Source organism: Nycticebus coucang, chromosome 21 (genome assembly GCF_027406575.1).
Source record: "Nycticebus coucang isolate mNycCou1 chromosome 21, mNycCou1.pri, whole genome shotgun sequence".
NCBI lineage: Eukaryota > Metazoa > Chordata > Mammalia > Primates > Lorisidae > Nycticebus > Nycticebus coucang.
The window spans coordinates 58,569,999-58,591,138 of NC_069800.1; the positions used below are offsets into that span (position 1 = coordinate 58,569,999).

General features: G+C 43.2%; 1 protein-coding gene across 2 annotated transcripts in view; it reads left to right on the forward strand.

The window, feature by feature from the left end:
• Window positions 1–21,140, forward strand: part of TSHZ2 (teashirt zinc finger homeobox 2) — a 456,942-nt gene that overhangs the window by 115,342 nt on the left and 320,460 nt on the right. The window contains exon 1 of one of the 2 annotated variants that reach the window (XM_053573611.1): window positions 12,735–12,827. The exons of the other annotated variant lie outside the window; for it this stretch is intronic. Coding sequence (XP_053429586.1) covers window positions 12,740–12,827 — 88 coding nt within the window. The 5' untranslated portion in view covers window positions 12,735–12,739. Of the gene's footprint in view, window positions 1–12,734; window positions 12,828–21,140 lie in introns of those variants that run through there. 2 annotated transcript variants of the gene reach the window in all.

The window sequence follows — 21,140 nt, forward strand, 5'->3', positions numbered from 1 at the left end:
AATGCCAGTCCTTTTTCCAGGACTGGGGATATAGCAATGAAGCAAACAATCAAATGTTCCTGCCTAAGAGTATTCACGTTGGGTAAGGGAACAAGAAAATAAATCTGAATATAGTATATTAGGTGGGAAATGCTGGGGAGAAAATAAAGCAAGGAGATGGTAAAGTAAAAACCAGGGGTGGAGGGGAGGCTTTAGTGTTAGGATGGCCAGGTATGGGTCTGCAGAGACAGGACCTGTAGGTAGACATTAAAAAAAAAAAAAAAATAGTGAGGAATCAAGCCAGGCGATTATCTGGAGGAAGAGAATTCACAGTAACAGATTCTCACATGGCTAGACCTTAGGTTCTTTCTTGAGAAACAGCCTCTTATGAAAAGGGAGAATAATTGAGGTTAACTTTTTTTTTTTTTTGGCCTAAGACCAGATGCTTTCAGGGATAATTCCAGGAGAATCTTCAACTCCAAGGGCCAAACATGCACATGTTTTTTTTTTTTTTTTTCTTTTTTCCTTTTTTAGTGCAGAGCTTTCTAAACACAGATAACTGCACAGTTGTTTAGTACATGCAAATCCCTCATTGGTTTCTACAGCCATTTACAGATTGTACATCTTGGCCCCAAATATTGAGGCTTTGGTTCTGACAGTCGGCTCACTAGAACTCAGATTCCTAGAAGCAAGCTCCTGGTCTTCTGCTATTGATTCCCTTTTGAAAGACCATAGACAGTAGTTTTAAAGACATCCCGGACACCCCTATAAGGCTATAAGTGTATAGCCTTATTCATAACAAGCTCTGACTTGTGTCTCTGTTTAAAAAGAAAGATCAGGAACTGAGAAATGTCAAGGAAGCTCTTGGAAGGGACTTTCTCTCCTTTTATTGTGTGTGTGTGTGTGTGTGTGTGTGTGTGTGTGTGTGTGTGTGTGTTTTAGTGGCTCCTTCTGGCTATTTAGATAAAAGTAGTAAGTCTATTGATTTGACAATTGGCAGGGACTTAAATGACAGTGACACGTTGTCCTAGGGTTGGCCCTGCTGCCTCCATCTCTTCTGGCCGGGTCACATCTGAGGACAGGTAAATCCCTTTGGCATTTAGTTTGGCTAAAGACTTTGTACCTGCTGTTTTGATAACAGGCCCCCCTGGTAGTTTTTGGACTAATGCCCCAGGAAGAGGAAGAGCGTCTCTCCTCCATGCATTCGAGCGAGCTGTTACCCACATCTGGCATCATCTTTTAAATTTTTCTTAGGCCTTGGCTTCTCTGGGAAGCAATCCACAACCTCATCTCTTCAAGCCAAGCGAGGGTCCCTCTTCTGCTGTCTCCTGGACGCAGTCCTGTTCTAGGACTCATCACCTCCTGCTAAAAACTTCCTCTATTCTTCTCTACTTCTTATTGGACAGTGAACTTGTTGAGGGCAGGCACTAAGGCTTCACCTGATTCATTTAACAAACTTTTATTGGGAATATACCATGTTCCAGGCACTGGATTAGACTTTGAGAACTTAAAAGAGAACAAGACATACCCGGTTCTGCCCTCATGAAATTTACGGTCCACTGGGGTTAGGTAGACATTAAAGGAATGATTAGAACAGGGAATTGCATAGACGAAGGGCTCCATTTGTTTCTGTCCTTAAGTCACTAGCAAAGAATTGGCATTAACTGAGTGTGTCAACTGAACTGAATTGAGGAGATCAACTTTGGCCACCCACCTTGCTGGGTTAATTCCCCCCAAATTTTTAAATGCCAAGTTGTAGGTGCCTTTGTTCTGCTGAATTGATAACTTTGCCCCCAGTGCAAATGAACCTCTAAGTCAATGTTCTTTTTTAAGATTCCTATCTAAGTGGAGATTTCATGGCCTTCATCATAAACCTTTAAAACCTTGCCCCCTTGTGAATTCCACTATGGATTGACATATGGCATATTTTCAACGTCTGATTTATGCTCAGCCAATAACTTAGTTTTTGTAATTAATTGAAGGCTCTGTCTGAGAAAGAGAGTGTTTTGGAATTTCTGAGGCCTGGGATTCCATCCAGAATGCCACACAGCAATTCAGAGTCTCCACGGCCACTCACCTAGCTGGGAGGCTCCAGCTCTGCTTGCGCCACGGTGCTGTTCAGCTTCCAAGTTTATTGGGAGCACGGAGTTCCAGGGATAGCAATTAGGCTGCTCTGCACTCTCTGCCGGGCTCGGGAGGGGCGTGCTGAGACTGCACATCGCAGCAGCAGCTCCTTGACTGCCAGCGAGAACAGTGTGATGCTTTCTGCGGCTCATCTCACCGCCTCCTCCTCGCCCCTGGCACTCTGCAATCCACTCTACTCCTCGGCGATACCTTTTTAAATCTCCCCATCATGTTCAACAGCATGTCAGCTGAGAGTTCAGGCTTACGAGATCATGTCCAATGGGCCAAAGTGTCTAGAATAAATGTTAGCTCATAAAACATACGTGGCACATCTGTGGGGCCCAAGCAAAGCCCACCCGGAGGAAAAATATTAACTGAACTTTTTTAACCCAGCAGTGACAGGTGCAGGAATGGGATTTTTTTTTCTTTTCCCTTTTAGCAGAGTTTTTCCAACTTCCAGGCAGGCAAATAACAAACGCGTATTTTGCTCTATAGGTGAAAGTGACGAATGTGGATTTTTCCAGGGCTTGCAAAGCTGGTGTTCCTGAATCCATTCGTTTATTTGGCATAATTTTACGGGGTATCTGTTACGTGCCAGGCACTGTGCTGGACACTGTGGGCAACATAATGACTGAGAAAAGATTAGCCACTGAGGAACTCACAGCCCTCCTCCGAGAGACTGACGTGAACCATTTTAAGGAAATAAATATCGTTTTCAAACAGTAAGAACCAGGAAGATAAAAAAAACAGAACATAGGATGCAGGGCCATGTGAGAACTCTGGTAAGGTGACATTTTATTCTCACCAAAGAGTGAGAATAAACTGTCTGCATGAAAAATCAGGAAAGAACCTTCCATTCAGTGAATAGTGAGTATACAGGTCCTGTTAAGAAAGGTCTCGGGGACTCCCAGGGGACCAAGAAGTCCACTCTGGGGTTAGTGAATAAAGTAGAGAGAGAAAGCAGAGAAGCTGTGAGAAGTCAGGTGCACAAGTGCTTGAAGGCCTGGAGACAGAGTAAGGCATTTTTCTAGAAGAAGGATTTTTGTTTGTTTTTGAGACAGAGCCTCACTCAACTCTGTTGCCCTGGCTAGAGTGCTGTGGTATCAAGCTCACAGCAACCTCAAACTCTTGGGCTCAGGCGATCTTCTTGCCTCAGCCTCCCAATTAGCTGGCACTACAGGCACCTGCCACAACACCCTACTAACTTTCTTATTTTTAGTAGAAATAGGGTCTCACTCTTGCTCATGCTGGTCTTGAACTCCTGAGCTCTAGAGCTCCTCCCACTTTGGCTTCGCAGAGTGCTAGGATTACAGAGATGAGCCACCCTACCTGGCTAGTCGAAGGATTTTAAGCAACAGACTTCAGACATGAACTTGGGCCCAGCTTGGAATGAGGCGTACCTCTGTTAGATTGAAGTGCACCATTTCCCCACCTGCCAAAAATGCAGCAACTGATGCAGCTTGTTTTCGAGGGACTCCAAGCCCACAAGCACAGGTGCACTTCTGGGCGGCTTCCTCAGCGTCTTAAGATAACTTGCAGCAATTATTTTGCCTTGGATTTGCAGAATAAACAAAGGCTTTTTTGAGCCTCTGGCTGGAGGTAATAAGTCAGTAATGCTGTATTTGCATACTCCTCAACCTCAAGGTGGTGTGGATTCTTTCTCCAATTTTATCCCACTTTTTATTTGTTGGTTTGTTTAAAACATGTCTTGTTTTCATGTAACAAAACGTGTGTACACACTTGATACCATTTAATATTTAATTCAAATAATAAAACACTTACTATATCAAATGAAATGTTTATGTGCATGAATTTTGTATTCCCGTAGGAGAGTATTTCCGAAGATGGGTCAATCTCTGTACACGGCAGCATTTTAAGTGGGATGCAGATAAACTTTCTAACAATTTAATTGTGATGTATTTATTTTAATGTGCATTATTGATAGAAAATGAGGGCCACATTAAACTGGCAATTTCGTAGCTATTATCACTAGATTTTTCACTGTCAGTTGTAATATAAAATTTACTGTTCAGATATATTTACTTCAGAAGTGAATTTATTTACGGAGAGGATAATATTATAGAAGATACTCCCATAATCGCAACACTAATGAAGGAAGTCCAGGTATGCTAAGGTTCACAAGACACCGTCCCTTGAAAGAAATTGTGCAGTTACCAGCCATTTCTCTCAGCTGTGTCTTTCTCTCCCAGCTTTTATCTGACTGGAGTTGCTCTTTGAGCTGTCAGCAAAGCCACAGATTTAACTTCCTTTGCTCTAAAGGTGGCTTAAATAATTTTCAAGATTTACAACGACTTAAATGACTCATTTATATTCTGATTTTGCTCATTACATGTTGTAACATGATTACGTTTTAGATGCAAAGTAATCAGATTCATGGGTAAATCCATGCATTGTTTTAACTAGGATTTTTGAAGAAGCAAAAATATCATGACTCCCTTTCTGGGAGGAAATGAGGCACTGTTAGCTAAACACATTTCTACCTGATGTGGATAAAGCGCTTTAGTACAGAGTAGCCCAGACATTCAGAGAGTATGTTGAAGACCTAGCCTGCTCTTGGTTCTCCATGGGAGGGTCTCCTGATATCATTGTAACTCTATGCAGACAGACCTTAGTAGATTTGGAAGCCAACCTCCTTACCATTCTGTGCTGTTATATCCCTTTTATGATGTGTAAACTGAGTCAAGTAAGTGTCACCTGAAGCTTCAGCTAAAATTCAAAGCCTGGACGCCTTCTCTGTCTCCTGCTCCCCGAGGGCCTTCTATCAGTCAACTGGAGTCTTCTCCAGTTAGTTGTTGACTCTGATCTGTTTGACAAAGAAAGCATGTGGGTTGCTAGACTCTGGCTCCCTCATGAGAGCCTAACAAACAAGGCATTACCTGGGGGATGAATGTCAGTCCCAAGACCAGGAAACAGCATATTCCCTGGTGACGTGCACAGTATCACATGCTGGGCGGTTAGTTCCTTCTGAAACAAACCCTTCTTGAAAACAGTTCTCTACCAGTTGTAATTTTTATATCACTGTATCTTTTAAAAAATTATTTTGAAGTGCTGTGTTAAGGTAAAACAAGGGAACAGACTGGGCGATAATCCGAGGAGTAGTTTTTTAAATAAGGAGTAGTTTTTCAATTCTGTGACGGTAAAGCTGATGATAAAATATTTGCATCATGTTTATTTTGGACCTTATGTCAGTGTGTTGGCAAACTTCTGTAAAGAGTTGGGTAGTATCATCTATATTTTCAGCTTTGCAGGTGATAGGGTCTCTATAATATCGTACTCAGCTGGAACATAGCTATAGACTATGTAAACAGAGGGCCACCATTGTTTTCCAATAAACCTTTATTCACAAAACAAATGATGGCCACATTTGGCCCTGGGGCTATCGTGAGCACAAAAGATAGGTGTTTGACCCTTAAAAAACACACAGATCTGTATGATTCTGGAGTCAATATAATTTATCCATGTAAGAAAACAAAAACAAAAAAACACTTGTACCTAAATCTATTGATATAAAAAAATCATTAAAAAATAAATAAAGAGAGAAATCTACAGATCTGAGTCACACGCCAGCTCTCACGCTTGCCAGCTGGAGGACCCCGGCCACCTCAGTGTATCCCTCAGCTGGTCCGTTTCCACTTTTGTAAAATGAGAATGAAGACACATTCCCTCCAAGGGGTTGATGGGGGAATTTACCAAGTAACACTCAAAGCGATGAGCACAGATCCAGCGAGCGTGTGTGTGTGTGTGTGTGTGTGTGTGTGTACACGTGCAATGTCAGAAGTCATGTTGCTGCGTGGGGCTGCAAGGTTGGGTTAGAAGCCCTGCTGCCATCATTCCCCCTTCTGTCCGTGGCCCACAGCAAAGAAAGCGTCATTTTAACATGGAAATTGGCCCCAGAGTGTCTTCAGCTTAAAGCCTTTGTGGGGTTCCCAGGTCTTTCACCGCAGCCTGACATAGCCTGCTCCCCTTCTCCGGCTGGTGGGCACTGCCTCTGCCACTCCCCTGGCTGGGCTCCAGGCGCACTGGAGGAGCAGCTTCAGCTCCTTCGTGCCTCAGGATATTTGCACGCCCTTTCTGGTCTTTTCCAGAATGCTCTCCCATTGGCTTTTCTCATTCCTGGTTTCTTCTCAACCATTCAGTATTTGCTTTTATGTTTCTTCTTAGGGGAAGCCTTCACCATCCCTTTCCGTAAGTCTCTCCTCCTAACTCTCAACAGAGTTCTTCAGTACCATCCCTGTCTCCTTCATGGTGAAAGCCACAGGGCACAAAATAGACACTCAACCAATAGGTGCTGAGTAAAAGAGTAAACGACTCAACCATGTATTATTATTAGGGTGATCATCACCAGGCCAGGGTTCACCAAACTTCAACCCTCTGCTAACTGCTTCTTGGTTTTTAATGTACATGTGTACGACTTGTGTTATACATTTAAAAAAAATCTTTATTCTCCTTTTGACTGAGTTTTCTATTAAGCTAGGGATTAGTAAACTAAGTCCTTGGGCCAAATTTGGCCCTCCACTTGTGTGGGTAAATAAAGTTTTATGGATACACAGCCTCGCTCACTGATGACTGTACTGTCTGTGATGTGTTCACCCTCCCGTGGCAGAGTTGAACAGGTGAGTAGAGACTGCCTGGCCTGCAGACCTGGAAATGTTTGCAGAAAACGTTTGCTGATCCCCGGACTAAGCAATCAAAGCCATTAAATCCCATGTTTTATAGGGTTATGTTTTTATTTTCATTTTCATTAACTCTTGTAACTGTTAAAGTTTTCTTAAAAAATATTTACTTAAGGAGCTATTAACCATCTTGCCAGCCACCTCTGGCCTACGAGCTGCACTTTGGGGAACCATTGCCACAATAGTCCTGGACAACGTCAGTGAGATTCTGCACCTGGCTGAAAGTCCAATCAGTGGGTTCCTGACTTGGTGCAAGTTAGATCATTTGCCCTCAGGAGATCCTGTAGGTGACTCCTTTATTTTGGGAAGTGCAGTCCTCAAATTGGCCCAGAAGTACATTCCTGGGTCTTGCTCCCGCAGAGCTGCAGTCTGCCTGGAATACTCTCGCTAACCTCACACACAGTCTGCTCAGAGTGTGACGTGAAGAATATCTGCGTCATGGATGTCATTATAACAGGTGTCACGCTGCTTCTCTCCCAGAGCACCTAGGCTCCTGACAAGATAGATGAAACGTCCAGCTCTCTGTTTGTACCTGAGCTTCTAGGAATCAGGGCTGCTGGATTTTTCTCATGTTATGAATAGCCGGTGGCTGTTTTATTAGATAATCCTTTTGCAAAAAAATTCTGCCTTCCAGAATTTCCCCCGGATTTACATGTTGCGCTGTGAAATCTCTCATAAAGCATGTGAAGGAAAAGTGCAGATAGCTTTTTATTTTCATTTTTTAATCAGAGCCATTTGTGTTATTACCTCTGAGTAAAGGATGTAATAGTTAAGCCTCTTCTAGTCACAGGAATTAAGAAAATCCAATGCAAAGAGGCTTAAACAATTAGGCCATTTACTAGCTCATGTAACTCAAAAGTTCCAGGACATGTGGGCTTCAGGTATGGCTAGTTCAGGGCACTAAATTACATAACAAAGTCTCAGTTTCTCTCTATTTCTCTCGTTCACTTCCACTGTTTTGGCTCCATCCTGAGCCAGCCTCTTTTTGGGTGACCAGATGGCTAACAGGAGCCTGGGCCTCATATCCTCTTAAGAAGAAGTGCAGCTTCAAGGAGCTGGCCTTGTCTTGGAAGTTCTAGTCAACATCTCATGATATCTTATCGGGTGTGCCAGTGTCAGGCCAACCAATAGGTTTTGCCAGATAAATGGGATGCCCGGCTAAATGTGGAGCAGCCATCCTGGGGCTGGGCATAGGCTAGCCAGCTCCTGTAGACTTGGGATCCCAGAGCAAGATCAGAAGTTATTCTCAGAAGCAGGGTGGATAGATGACAGGGCAAAAGAACAACAATACGTTTCTACTATATGCAAAGCCGGCTGGCTCCCCCAGGGCTGATCTTCCACTGTGCCTTCAGTCTCAGCACTATGGACACTTGACACCAGATAATATTTTGGGGTGGGGTGTCTGGTGCATTAGAACAGCTTTAGCGACATCCTTAGCCCTGACTCACTAGATACCACCAGTATCTCTTCCCTGCTCCAGTTGTGACAACCAAAAATGTCTTCTGGGAGCCAAAATTGCTCCCAATGAAGAAACGATCTCCTGGTTACAAGTTCAAAGTGGTGAGCAGAAGGCTTTATAACCTCATTATTCACCATGGGAAGGGCATGAAGAGTGAAAGAGCAGCTTCCCTAGCTGTGCTTGGCAATGTCACAGCATTGAGTTTGAAACCTTCATTCGCTTGAACCTTCTCCAACTGACCTAGAGAAAGGCTTCAGAACCCCAATGGCCTGGCCAATCCCATCAGGAACAAAGTGTAGCCTTAGGGTCAGGACATTCTGGGCTAGAATCCCAGTTTGGCCCCATTCTAGGTTTATAATCTTGGGCAAGTTACTCAACATCTCAGACCCTAGGTTTTCTCCCTCCTGTGAAATAAAGCCAAAACAGAAGTTAACGTGAGATTTAAATGATAATAAATGGTTGCTGTTTAGTAAAGGGCCCAGCCTGGAATGATCACTCAATTAATAGGAGCTCTCATTTTTGGTGATGTCATTGTCACAAGCATCATCACCATCACGTAAAGCAGGTTTCCCAGCCTCAACACTGTTGGCATTTTCAGCCAGATAATTTCCTACCGTGAGGGGGCCTGCCCCATGCCTTGTGGGATCTGTAGCTACATTCCCAGAATCAGCAGCACTCTCAGTGTGTCAATCAAAAATGTCTCTGGACATTGCCAAATCTCTCCTGGGACAAGAAGTGGGGTGCGGGGATCGGGAAGGTAGGGGCAAAATTGTTCCCAGTTAAGAACCATTCATTAATTTAAACCCACTCAAGGGATTGTATCTGGGCATAGTGATAGTTCTCTTACTATAGTTCTCAAAGCCCATCTTATGATTTCCCAAATGAAAATAAGAGGGTTCTTCCCAACCTGTGTAGGAAAAAGCTGGAGGCACTAAGCCCTGAGACCTCCCGTCCCATGACTGTTGTTGGCAACTCGGGTTTCCTGGTGCAGAAATGGACAGAGCATCCCCATCTTCCTTTGGCCTTAATCTCTCAGCCCAGAAATGATGTCTCAAGATTTGCAGACCATGCTTATTCTATTTCCAGTTTCAGTCTAGCCCAGGGGACCCATGCAGCATGTCTGGTTATTTGCTTAAAATGTATCCTATGTCTGGCTACCAGATGGAAAATCATTGCTCTGAAGCTCAGCCTGCATGTTGTAATGAAAATGCTTGTTAGATTTAATGAAAAACATAGACCAGGCCATGTGTAGTATGGGCTTTTAGGTAAGTGTGTAAGTGTGACGTGGCCGATGGTATGGATGTATGCAGGGAGGATCTTTAATTTTCTCATGTCCACCTGACACTGAAATTCCTTGGGCTCACTATGAGGAAAGGGCCAAGGGAGGGGAAGGGAGGGAGGATGTTAAGAGTGGAAGGAGGGTAATGGGTGGGGCCACACCTATGGTGCATCTTAGAATGGGTACAAGCGAAACTTAATAAATGCAGAATACAAATGTCTATATACAATAACTAAGAAAATGCCATGAAGGCTACGTTGAAAAGTTTGATGAGAATATTTCAGATTGTATATGAAACCAGCACATTGTACCCCTGGATTGCACTTGGTGTGTGCCACACCTTCTGGGGGCAAGACATGATTGCAAGAGGGACTTTACCTAACAAATGCAATCAGTGTAACCTGGCTTATTGTATTGCTCAATGAATCCCCAAATAAAAAATCACAGGCTAAAAATATCACAGGCTAAAAAAAAAAAAAAGGTAACAATCTGAAAAAAAAAAGAAATTCCTTGGGCTCAGTAGGAAGCTGAGTCCAACTGAGAGTCTGGTAAATGTGACTTCTAGAATTCTCTATCCAGAACCAGCAGAACGCTGTGGTTAAGAGCATAAAACTTCGCAGCCTAACTGGCTGATTACTAACTATGTGTGGCTAGAACATAATAAGTGCTCAATAAATATTGGCCAACTGTTGAATATTGCATGGCAACAACAATAAATAATTAGTTCATTCATCTATAAAGTAAATTAGATAATCTTTCTTTGTAAAACATTTAGCACATGGGAAACACTTAAACAACATGTAACCAATTTACAAGATGGAAAGGCATTTCATTTATTCTTTATTCGTTATCCAACTGATTTTTATTTAGTGCTTACTTTGTGTATGTGTTGTACGAGCAATTAGTAATTCAGCAACTCAAGGGACCTAGATGACCAATTGCATGCTTTTAGTAAATTAATAAAACTGTAAATGTTTAATGTGGAAAAGAGAAAGGTTTTTTTGGTGGTCCCTTGTGAATCCGATGTCCTAGGAATCTCCACGAAACTGAACTCTCTGCAATGAGTTAACCTCCGCAAAAGTTAGGTAGAAATTTCAAGGGGAGGGGAATTGTCTTCTCAGTTCCTGCCACTTCTCCACAGGATTCAATAATATTTTTTAATTTTCAAAAAGAAGTGAAGATTCCAGGCAAGCCACTGACAAGTAAGTCTCATGGAATTTATCGCAGTCTTATTCCTGATCTATCCCAGGAGTCCCTTGATTTATTCAGTTTATCCTATAGCATAAGAGCATGGGTTAGATGTATGAGGAATGAAGTTTTGAGGCCAGAATTGTGGTTTTCTGTCCTTGGAAGGTTACAATTCCCTCTCTTAGCATATTTTCATACAGTTACGTCTTAGCACGATTTAAGTGCCAGTGAATCTTTGCCATCTCATGGCCCTATAAATAATGGTCTCAGTGGTAAATGAAAAGTCACCCGATGCAAGCCCACGCTGAGAAGTCATGGAATGACCATCTTTTGACTAGACACCAGCCAGGAGGAAGACTCAGGCAGCATGAAGGTCCTTTGAGTGAGGGGGTACGAACAACGTAGCTGCTTCTCTCAAAGCCAACTTTTTCATAGATGCTTGCCTGGAACGTCCCAACTCCCAATTTAGTAATAAGAGTCAGAATCCGAATTATTATCATTGTTATCATGTGATGCTTAAGGAGGACTTTCACTTTTGTAATTCTCTCATCTTAGAATAGCATCTAAGTTCCAGCTGAGACTTGACTTCTCAAAAGAAGCCCCCATCATCTCTCACACGTGAAATAAAAATCAGTCCTCTCTGATCATTTGCTGTCACACCTCATGTGTCATTTATGACCACCTGAAAATGTGCAGATGTTTTGTTTTGGTCACTTAATTCAATGGTCGTCTCCCACCTGCCCCATCTCTGGCCCATCATGTCATGATGTCCTGGAACTGTCTGCAGAAACAGTGGAGGGAATGCTTTCTGCCCCGTGAATAAGCAGGAATTCAGTTCCAGGACCGGGCTGAGGTCATTGCTGAGTGTTGGCCGTTGGTGGTAATTCAGTGACTAAGATCCGGCCCACAACCACCCTTGGAAATATATATCATTTTTAACTCCGGAGACTCACCAAGATGAGTTAACTTGTTTGAGATCCCACAGATAGTAAAAGATGGAGCCTGGATTTGCCCTCACACAATCTGATTCCCGCACCTGCCCCTCTGAACCTGCTGCCAACAGCCTCGACCTCACCTTTTACCCTTCCCTTCCAAAGAAGGAAGCTCCTTTGGGTTCTTATTTTCCAGGTCACTGCCCGGGTCCTGACCTACCTGTCTGGTTTTGCAAAAGTCTAAATCCCTCGTTGGCTGTGGTTTTTTTTTTCCCCATGAACATTCAGAACTCATGTTGCATTAAATGGTTAAAAAAAAAAAAAAAAGTAGTACATGTCATTAAACTCTTCGATAATGGAGTCACTTTAATATTGGGAAATTCTACCACAAGCTAATGCTTTCTGGCAAGATCCTGTTTGAGCAGGAAGCCTGCCGTGGAGAGGTATGCAAAGAGAGAGCATAGGAAGGGGCATCTGTCCCCCTTCAGCTTCTCTGACAGCCGGGATGGTTTGTTTGTGTCAATGTTCCCAAGGAGGGTAACTGTGATTTCACAAAAGGGTCAAAACCCATCAAACCATTTTTTTTTTTTTTGTTTTGCCGGCTCTGGCCCTCCACACAACCCTTCTCTCCTGCCTCCTGTCCCTTCTAAATTAAATCACATTCCACTGCCATTTATTAAATAACGTCTGGACAAAATACTCTTCCACACTCTCCTTGCTTAAGGCAAAGTAATTGGAACAGATAGTGCTACTGGCCAAAAGCCACCGACTAATTGCTTTATGCCCAACTCCTCTCGCCAGAGGCACACCCAGCATTGACAAATCCATGGCTGTTTCCCAATTTTTTTGAGGTTCCTGAAACAATTGGTACCATTTTAATTGGGGGGTGCAGTGGGGAGGGAACAGGGACAGAGATGGGGGTGAATTCTCTCTAGTCATTGGCACTTTCTACCTGATCTGCTTAATCTCCCTTTATTTAGATCAGAGGTATCTGGTTTTTTAATTTCCTGTAATCCAGCAAGGAATGTTGTTCTAAGGACATCTGTGGTCTCTGCTTTTTCATGTTCCAAAAATCCAAACAGAGATGTTTTTGTCAATGACTGGATATTTCATTAGAAATCCAAAGACTACTATTAACTTGAATTATTTTCATAGCTCTGATCAACTTTTAGGTGAGTCATTCATGATATTTAATAATCTGTTCAGATCATTACCAAAAAAATATCGATTTAATAATATTTGGTCATTCGTAATGAAAAACGGGGGCAATGATTTTTCTTACCACTTACATCAATTTATTCCTCGCTGCCTTGCAAATCTCAAGAAAAGCCAATCATTATAAGGACTTATAATATCTCATCATTCTTCTTGCTAGAAGCCAGGAAAATGTTCCGCTTTTAAAAATATTTGTATTCTTAAGAATACAATGAAGGCATCGGTTTAAGTCTTGATTTAAAAAACTTTCCAAGAGTGTGTGGAAACCTCAGAGGTTCTTTGGCACTTTTCAATTGGATTTCTTCCTCCTTTTTATTATCTTTCATTGAATCATATTGTAATCACCTCTTATATTTCTTTGCTAATATACTTTGTAATTTGAAACAAGAATTGAGCTGAAAAATTCATCATCAATTTGTTTTGGCAATGTGGGGTTTCAAATAGTTTTCCTGGAGAGGTCATATCCGTGATGGGATTGAAGTAAGCATTTTGTCTTATGTGAAACTTAGTAAATGTGGAATGTAAATGTCTTAGCACAGTAACTAAGAAAATGCCAAGAAGGCTATGTTAACCAGTGTGATGAAAATGTGTCAAACGGTCTATGAAACTAGTGTATGGTGCCCCATGATCACATTAATGTGCACAGCTATGATTTAATAAAAAAAAAAAAAAGAAAGAAAAAAGAAGCAAAAGTCAAATATATGAGCCAGATAGATGAATATTGACCATTATTTTGAAGTCACTACACTTTATTTTCAGCTTTAAAAATACGTTCTTTTGGAACCTCATTTGAAAATGGCCCTCGTTGTTGGAATATCCCTATATGGACTTCTTTTTTGCAATAATAAATAACTAATTCTCTTGGCTGGTTTCCAAGAAGAACCTACTTTATCCCAAAGTCTATTCAATACCTAATGGTGTTATGGCGAGTTTCCAGAACCTAACCTTCCAGGCAGTGAGAAATTTCCCTCTAGAATTGTATTTTAATGGGAACTGATTTCCTATATTGGATAAATAATGAACGGTATGTGTGCAACTTTAGCTCAAGAAACGTTGTCAGAATTTCCCCACCTGAGGCTCTATCCGCACAGGCCAAAACATCTGCAGGAAAAAGTATTTGGGAAGGGATTGGGGTCATTGTGTCCATACAATGCCAAAGCATCTGGATATTTGAAAATACTCAGGACAATTAATTCTGTTTTTCTTTGTTTTTTTTGGGGGGGGTCACAGAGACCAAGCTTGGTTGAAAGGAGGGAAGGTGGGAAGGAAGGGAGAGAAGGAGGGGAGGGAAGAATGCCAAAAAGAAAGAAATCCCTGTAATAAAACCATGAAAAGTAAAGGGAACAATTTGCAGACAGTAGAAATTACCTGTGTAAAACTTGAAGGGTTTCCACTTTTCAGCTGAAAATATGTTCTGGTGCCTACCCAGGTGATTCTAAAGCCTGGTATAACACAAGTACTTCACAATGGACGTCCCTCCAATGTTAATTTATATTTCAAAATACCATTATGCTAGAACAGAGAAAGAAGACTGGGATTTCAAGCAGCTCGTGTGTTTTTGGATACAGCTTTGTTTTCGAATTGTGGATCAAGCCCCATTAGTGCAATCAAGTTTGTGGGTTATGACCAGCATTTAAAAAAAAAAGACAGAGAAAGTAGAGTAGACCTGACTACCTTGCTGGTGGCAAGGGAAGTAATATTTTTTAACTACAGGGTGTCCCAAAGGTTGCCCACAAAATTTTACAAAATATTTCTATGGGTTGTCCACCTCTTTGTAAAATGTCGTAATGAATATTTTGTTCTTTTTTTTTTGGCCAGGGCCGGGTTTTGAACCGACCACCTCCGGTATACGGGACCGGCACCCTACTCCTTGAGCCACAGGTGCTGCCCTGTAATGAATATTTTGTACATAAAGGTACATTTAGCTACATTTTTCCATGTCCCCTATGTATGGTAACATTATGGGCAACATTTGGGACACCCAGTAGTTGCTTCTCTGTACACACTTAAACATGGGTGTTATGATGTTGTGATAGCAAATGTGTTTCTAACTGTGGGCCAGTGCAAAGATGTTCAAAGTCCCCCGTGTTGGAGAAGAACTATACCTCCCAAGGATATTGAAAGATATAACTCTGTTGGTTTGCTTTGCCTGTATCTGAACAGAACCTGGCATCTTTTCACCCTCTCTCTTTCTGTATTTCTCAAATGCTCAGCACACAACCAAGTCCTCAGGGCACTGTTTTTCAACCTTTTTAATCTCACTGCACACTCGAACCTAAGGTTAAACTTCCACGGCACACTTAAATTATGTTGATCAAAAAAAGAGTAAAAAAAGAAAAAGAATATGCTTTGTGTGCTTGGAACTTCTTTGGAAAATAATCTAATGTAATGGTCTTTAAAATTTTGGGGGGCACACTTAAGATCCTCTCACAGCACATGGGATAAAAATCACTGCCCCAGGTATTTCTCAAAAAAAAAAAAAAACGAACCAAGTAAACAACCTCTAATGATCTAACAGAATATTAAAAGGAGAATTTATAGAGGGCCCTTTCACAAAGTTAAAATGTGCCAAGGGCCTAATATTTATTTGCATGTTGATTGTATAATTAAGGAAGACATATGTCACACAGAAGCCGAGAAGAAATTGTTTAGGGGGAAAGATTTTGGCCAATTTATAAGAAAAGCAGAGAGAGAGGTTCGGCTGGGTTTTGAAACAGAGTTAGAAGTACAGAATAACCTCTTCGGCCTACTGAATAACTTAGTTAAAAAATCACCTGACTCTTAAATTCTTCAGTGGATAATTTCAGGCACATAGGTGAGCTCACCTGGCCACCAGGAAGCGTGTAATGAGGGTTTGGCCCTCGCCGCCTCCACCGACTTGGGCACATATTTGCTGTTTCTATGAAGCTAGCGGCTCTCAGCACTGTGGCCTTCCAAGCCTTCCAATTTTGATGTTCAGTGATGAATCCAGCACTTGCCACCTGGATTTTAATATTCATTGTTAAGTTGAGCAGCTGACACAGGTGGGACAAGATTTCATTATGAGTCTCTTTGAACTTACACCACTTATAGGAGTGGAGAAATAGATTTCACCCAAGAACATTTTTAATGTTATGTCAGAGCCCAATTGATCTGATGGACTTTTAATGACTTCACTGATAATAAGAGAGATCATGACTTGGACTTGCTGCAGCCAGTGTGGAAAGGTTGATGGCAATCTGCATGGTCTGATGAGATCTGAAGGGGAAGGAAATGGACTTCTGAGTTCAAAGATGCTGCACTCTACATGGTGTCATGATCCAGTCGCTGTTGGGAGGGTTGACCACTGGGCATGCCTACCAGGAATCCTGTGCATCTCCAGTCCTCTGAACACATCAGCCAAACTTATAACCCATCAAGAAAGCAGTCAGGTCAGGGGACAGAGGAGAAGGAGGAGGGTTAGGCTCCACGCAGAGGTTTGAAGACCTGAAAGAAAACCCCAGTGAAGGGAGAAGAGAGGAAGAGAAAGTTTCCCCACTGTTAACAATCACTGAGGCTACTTAAGAGCACTCCAAGCCATCCACGGAAAATGCCTTTCACTTGTATTTTCAGCATATAGCTGGTTTAGCAGGACATTATCACATGGAGAGCACAGGAATGGGTAACTGAGTGGGGAAAGGGATTCTGCATTTCTGATTAATATTTACCAAAGTCTTTGTGTGTGTGTGTGTGTGTGTGTGTTTCCTCAAATGTTCATGATGCGACAGATTGAGCAGAACAAAAAGGACACTGTGCCTTGAAATATGGTATCGTGCCATCAAATCCTGCCCCCTCTCTGCTTGGCTTATGATGAATACCATTCTTTAATAGCAGACTGGTGTTCATGAAGAACTTATTACGGGGGCCAAGAGGAAGCCAGGAATGAAAGAATGCCCAACTGGCAGCGATCAATCACCCCCTTTTCAAGATGAACTGATCCGTCTTTTTTAAAGTAACAGTTCATTCGAAGGTCTTGGGCATAAATATGCAAAGCGTGGAACAGGACCAGTTGCCTGGTCCTGTTCGTGCTTCCGGGCATGTTTGGGGAGATGACACCCACTGTCCCCAGGAGGGTTTTCTTTTAGGAGAAGTAAGCCGAGGCTCTTCTCCAGAGAAGCGTTCCTATTAAGCAGAGGTTAATTATTAGCAGCAGAATAATAACAGCCAAGCGCCAAAGGACAATGTCACATTTGGTTAAAGATGTCTCCATTGGAAGGTACAGTGCAAAAGAACTCACTCCGGGAAGAGCTGATTGGTGAAGTTGCCGCTGAGAACTAAGGACAGATGTGACCTTCCATCTGTGGGGCTGTGACGTGTCACACCCGTCTCATGGCCATACGAAACTGGCGGTGCCTCTTTGGGCTCACCTCTAGATTTATCATTTCTGCTCAAAAACTTCAAGGCAGGTTCTTCACTTCATCTTGGCGTTGACATCTGGGGCCGTCCTGTTTTTGTAAGATATTTAGCAGAATCTCTGACCTCTGCTCTCCAGATGCCAGGAGCACCTCCATCCCACTTCCCAGTTGTTAGAACTAAAATATTTTCAGCACCAAATGTCCCCTGGGGAAGGGGGAAATTGCCTCCTGGTGAGAACTATCTTGATGCCTTAGGAAAGTTCTCTTTCCCAAATATCCAAGAGTCCCCATCTAACCTCCTTCACCCATCTGTGTATCATCCATTGACAGTAATCCCACTGTGCTCTCTTTTCTTTAAGCTTTATCTTATGATTAATTACAAACAATAATCATATATATTTACTGGGGACAACGGGATGCTTTGATACATGTGTCCGTTGTGGGATGATCAAATCAAGGTCTTTAGCATAGCCATCACTGTAATTATGTATCATTTCTTAGCAGTGAGAAGGTTTAAAATCTTCTCCTAGCTATTTTGAAATAATGCATTATCGTTAACTCTAGTCCTCTTGCCACGTGGTAGAGCATCAGAACTTAATCCCCCGTCTAACTGTGACCTTGTGCCCACCGTCTGACCTCTACCCGGTCCTCCCACCCGCTGGCTTCTGGTAACCCCCCTTCTCCTCTCTACTCCTGTGAATTTGACTGCTTTGGATTCCACATCTGAGTGAGGTCCTGTGGTATTTGTCTCCCTGAACCTGGCTTGTTTCACCGAATGTAAATAATGTCCTCTGCGTTCATCTCACACTTCTGAAATCCCCAGGAGCAATTCCCTCCTGTATCTTTCCTATTGCTGGTTCGAAGCCATGCTCCTAGTGACCAGGACAGGTCCTGAGATATGGACACCCAAGTGGCTTGACCTCCTCCCAGAGGTCTCCACCTGCCCCAGTTCATGGTCCTGGAAAGACCTGGTCCCAGGAGATTCCATTCCAGAACCCTCCAGGTCTATCCTAGCGGTTGAGAACATGAACTCTGGAGCTTACTTGGCCTTGATCCCTTCTGCTCCACCTGCTAGCCATGTGACAGGCAGGTTACCTCCACCTCTCTGTGCCTCAGTTTCCTCATCTGTAAAATAGATTTCATAGTGGAACCTGCTCATTGGGCTGTTGTGAGAATTCGTGTACAAAGCACCTGGCCCGTAACAAATGCAACATCAACTACTGCACTGTTTAGCCTGAAGGTCCCCACCTCTCCTCTGCAGCCGTGATGGGTACATTTGTCTCAGTGTCCCCTGCAGCATGCTAGCATCGATTACATTTTCTGAACCCAAATCAGGACATGTCATGCAACAGCCCCTGGAACAAGGGCCCAGAGTTCTGAAATATAAACAGCCTGAAAACCTGGGGTGAAGAGTTATCATAATCTTAATTCATACTCATGTGTGTGTGGGGGGGTGTGTGTGTGCACGTGTGAGCTGTACATATCACCCCAACAGATTATGAATGGGGAGCCTCATCTTATCAGTCCCACGCTCAGAGGTCGGATAAGGAAAGTGTAGGAGACCCCGTGAAATACTCGCTGCTTTGAATTCTCATTTAATGAGAGGAGAGTCTCTTTCAGATGCTCCTCTTTCTTTCCGACTTCCTGAGTCCTTGGTTAAGGAAAGGGTGGCTTTTGTAAACATTCATTTTTCTCAAAGCCAGGCCCTTTGTTTCATAGCAGAATAATTCAGGATAAGATTTCTTATTGATCAGAACTGGTAGAATGATGATTTTGAGAAGTATAATCTATGCTCTGCCTCAGGTCAGTGATTCTAACATAGTTTCTAGACTTCAGCTTAGACTTACTAAACAAGGAATTCCGGCAGGGGATGGGGGTAGAGCATCCCAATTCTTATTTACACTCATGCACTTTGAGAACCACAGCCTTAGGCTCCTTGCTATTGTAGTGCACAGAGCCTTGGCGTGTCTGAGCTCAAACATGCTGCCATTTGTTAGAAAGGGAATGAGGTAGAATTATTTTCCTCTGCACTTTCCCTCCTGCTCTGGATAATGTAAATTACACACATGGAGGGATTTTCTTTTTTAAATGAAAGGGTTGTCTTCTGACCCCACATTCCACAACTCTTAAAAACAAGCCTCCGTGAGGGGGAGGACAAGGGTTTTACAATCCTAGCTGGAAGACGGCACCACGTGTTCTGTTCAAAACAGTTGGCAAGTTCTGAGAATGACTTCTGAATATCACGGATTCAGACTGTGACTTCTGTCCCTTTGGGGAAGTCACCATGAGCAGGTAGACCAAAAGGGATTCCAGACGGCTCCACTAGTCTGCTGGGGTCAGATGCACATTTGAGCATAACCCAGAGAGATGAAATAATCCATCCTGGGTCTATTTGTAGATGACTAGTTTACGATGACTTTGCGTTTTCCCACAACCAAGAATCTGTGTCACATCCTAGAGAGTAACAGAGCCCAATGTCCATCGTGATTTATTTAAGGACCGAAAGCAAAGAGGCTGCTGAGTTTCTTCCTTCAACTTCCCTGCTCGCCAATAATTTCACACTGTTAATTTTGTTCTCTTCTTTCCCTGGGCTTTCTGAAGACCATCCAGACCTTCCCTCTGCCACCTCACCCTCCCTATGACTCATGACATTTGTTTGGATTTGTTCCTTATCTCCTTCCAAAGGGGCCCTTGGTGTGTTACCATCTCTTGCTCGGCCGTCTCTCCTCTCCATGCAAACATTCTCCAATCTCTCTTTTTAAGAGCTAAATCATCAAAATCCATGAAGCGCACATGTGTGCCTCGGTTTCTTCATCTTAAAATGGGCTTCCACGCAGCACCGACCTCGTAGTGTGCTGATTAAATGAGGGAGCGCTCAGGCGTTCTTAAGATTGTCGGCCACGTGGGCCATGTTCCTACTGTCTCTGTTCATTCCAGTCGCCTGTCCTCTGTCTGTCTGTCTCTGAACCACACCTCTCTGCCAAGCCACCCTCTCTTCTCGCTTGTCCTCTTTGGAAGAGCCCGCCACACCTCCCCCTGCAGCGCCTCTCCTCCCCTCACTCCCTTCTCCCTCAGATTACCTTTCCCAACCTCACTGGTCCCCGAGGGCGTCACTGGACTTCTGAGCTCTCCCTCTGGAATGCACTGCAGTATCATTCACAGCACTGGTTCTCTTTGTCTTTTATTTTCACAGTTGCATTAATTTTTTTTTTTTTTTTTTGGCATTTGCCCTCTGAAAAGAATTGTGTCTTTGGCTGTGGATGTGGTCCGTGGCTGCTGCTGTTTCCCTGACCATGATAGAAACCAAGGCTCCCCGTCCTCGACGCTCCCTGCTGCCGACTTTATGAGAATTGGGGGGGTGCTGCTTCCCATCGCCCCTCCTTGGACACCCCCACACATGTCATGTCTCCCGAGGACACTTCTGTCCTGGGTTCTCATCTCAAACCCAGAGATCGCCAGACAGCAAGGCGATCGAAGGCCTTGGCTCACAGAAATGTCTTGTGAGAACTTCACAATATGTGGATTTTTAAATTTAGCTTCTACATTTCCATTCGTCATCAAAAAAATCCCTAGATCTGGCTTTTTTTCTGTGTTTCCATGTGATCATAAGGGAGCGGAGATGTAGTGTGCTTCCTTAGCCAGCCACCTCCCGGGTCTCACAGCCACTATTACTTCATTCTGTCACCTGCCCAGCCCCTCCAGGCAGCTGAGGGTCCTTTCGTGCTGTCCTTGTCCTCAATGAGTTATGACTCCAGGAAACAAGGACAGCCAAATTTGTATGTCCACTTCCGTCCTGGCTCTCATGGCAACAGCCAAGCTTCTACGCACATTCCAGTAAATCCCGGACCTGCTGGGATCTCTGCTTGCTATTCTGACTCTCTGCGATTCCGTATCTCT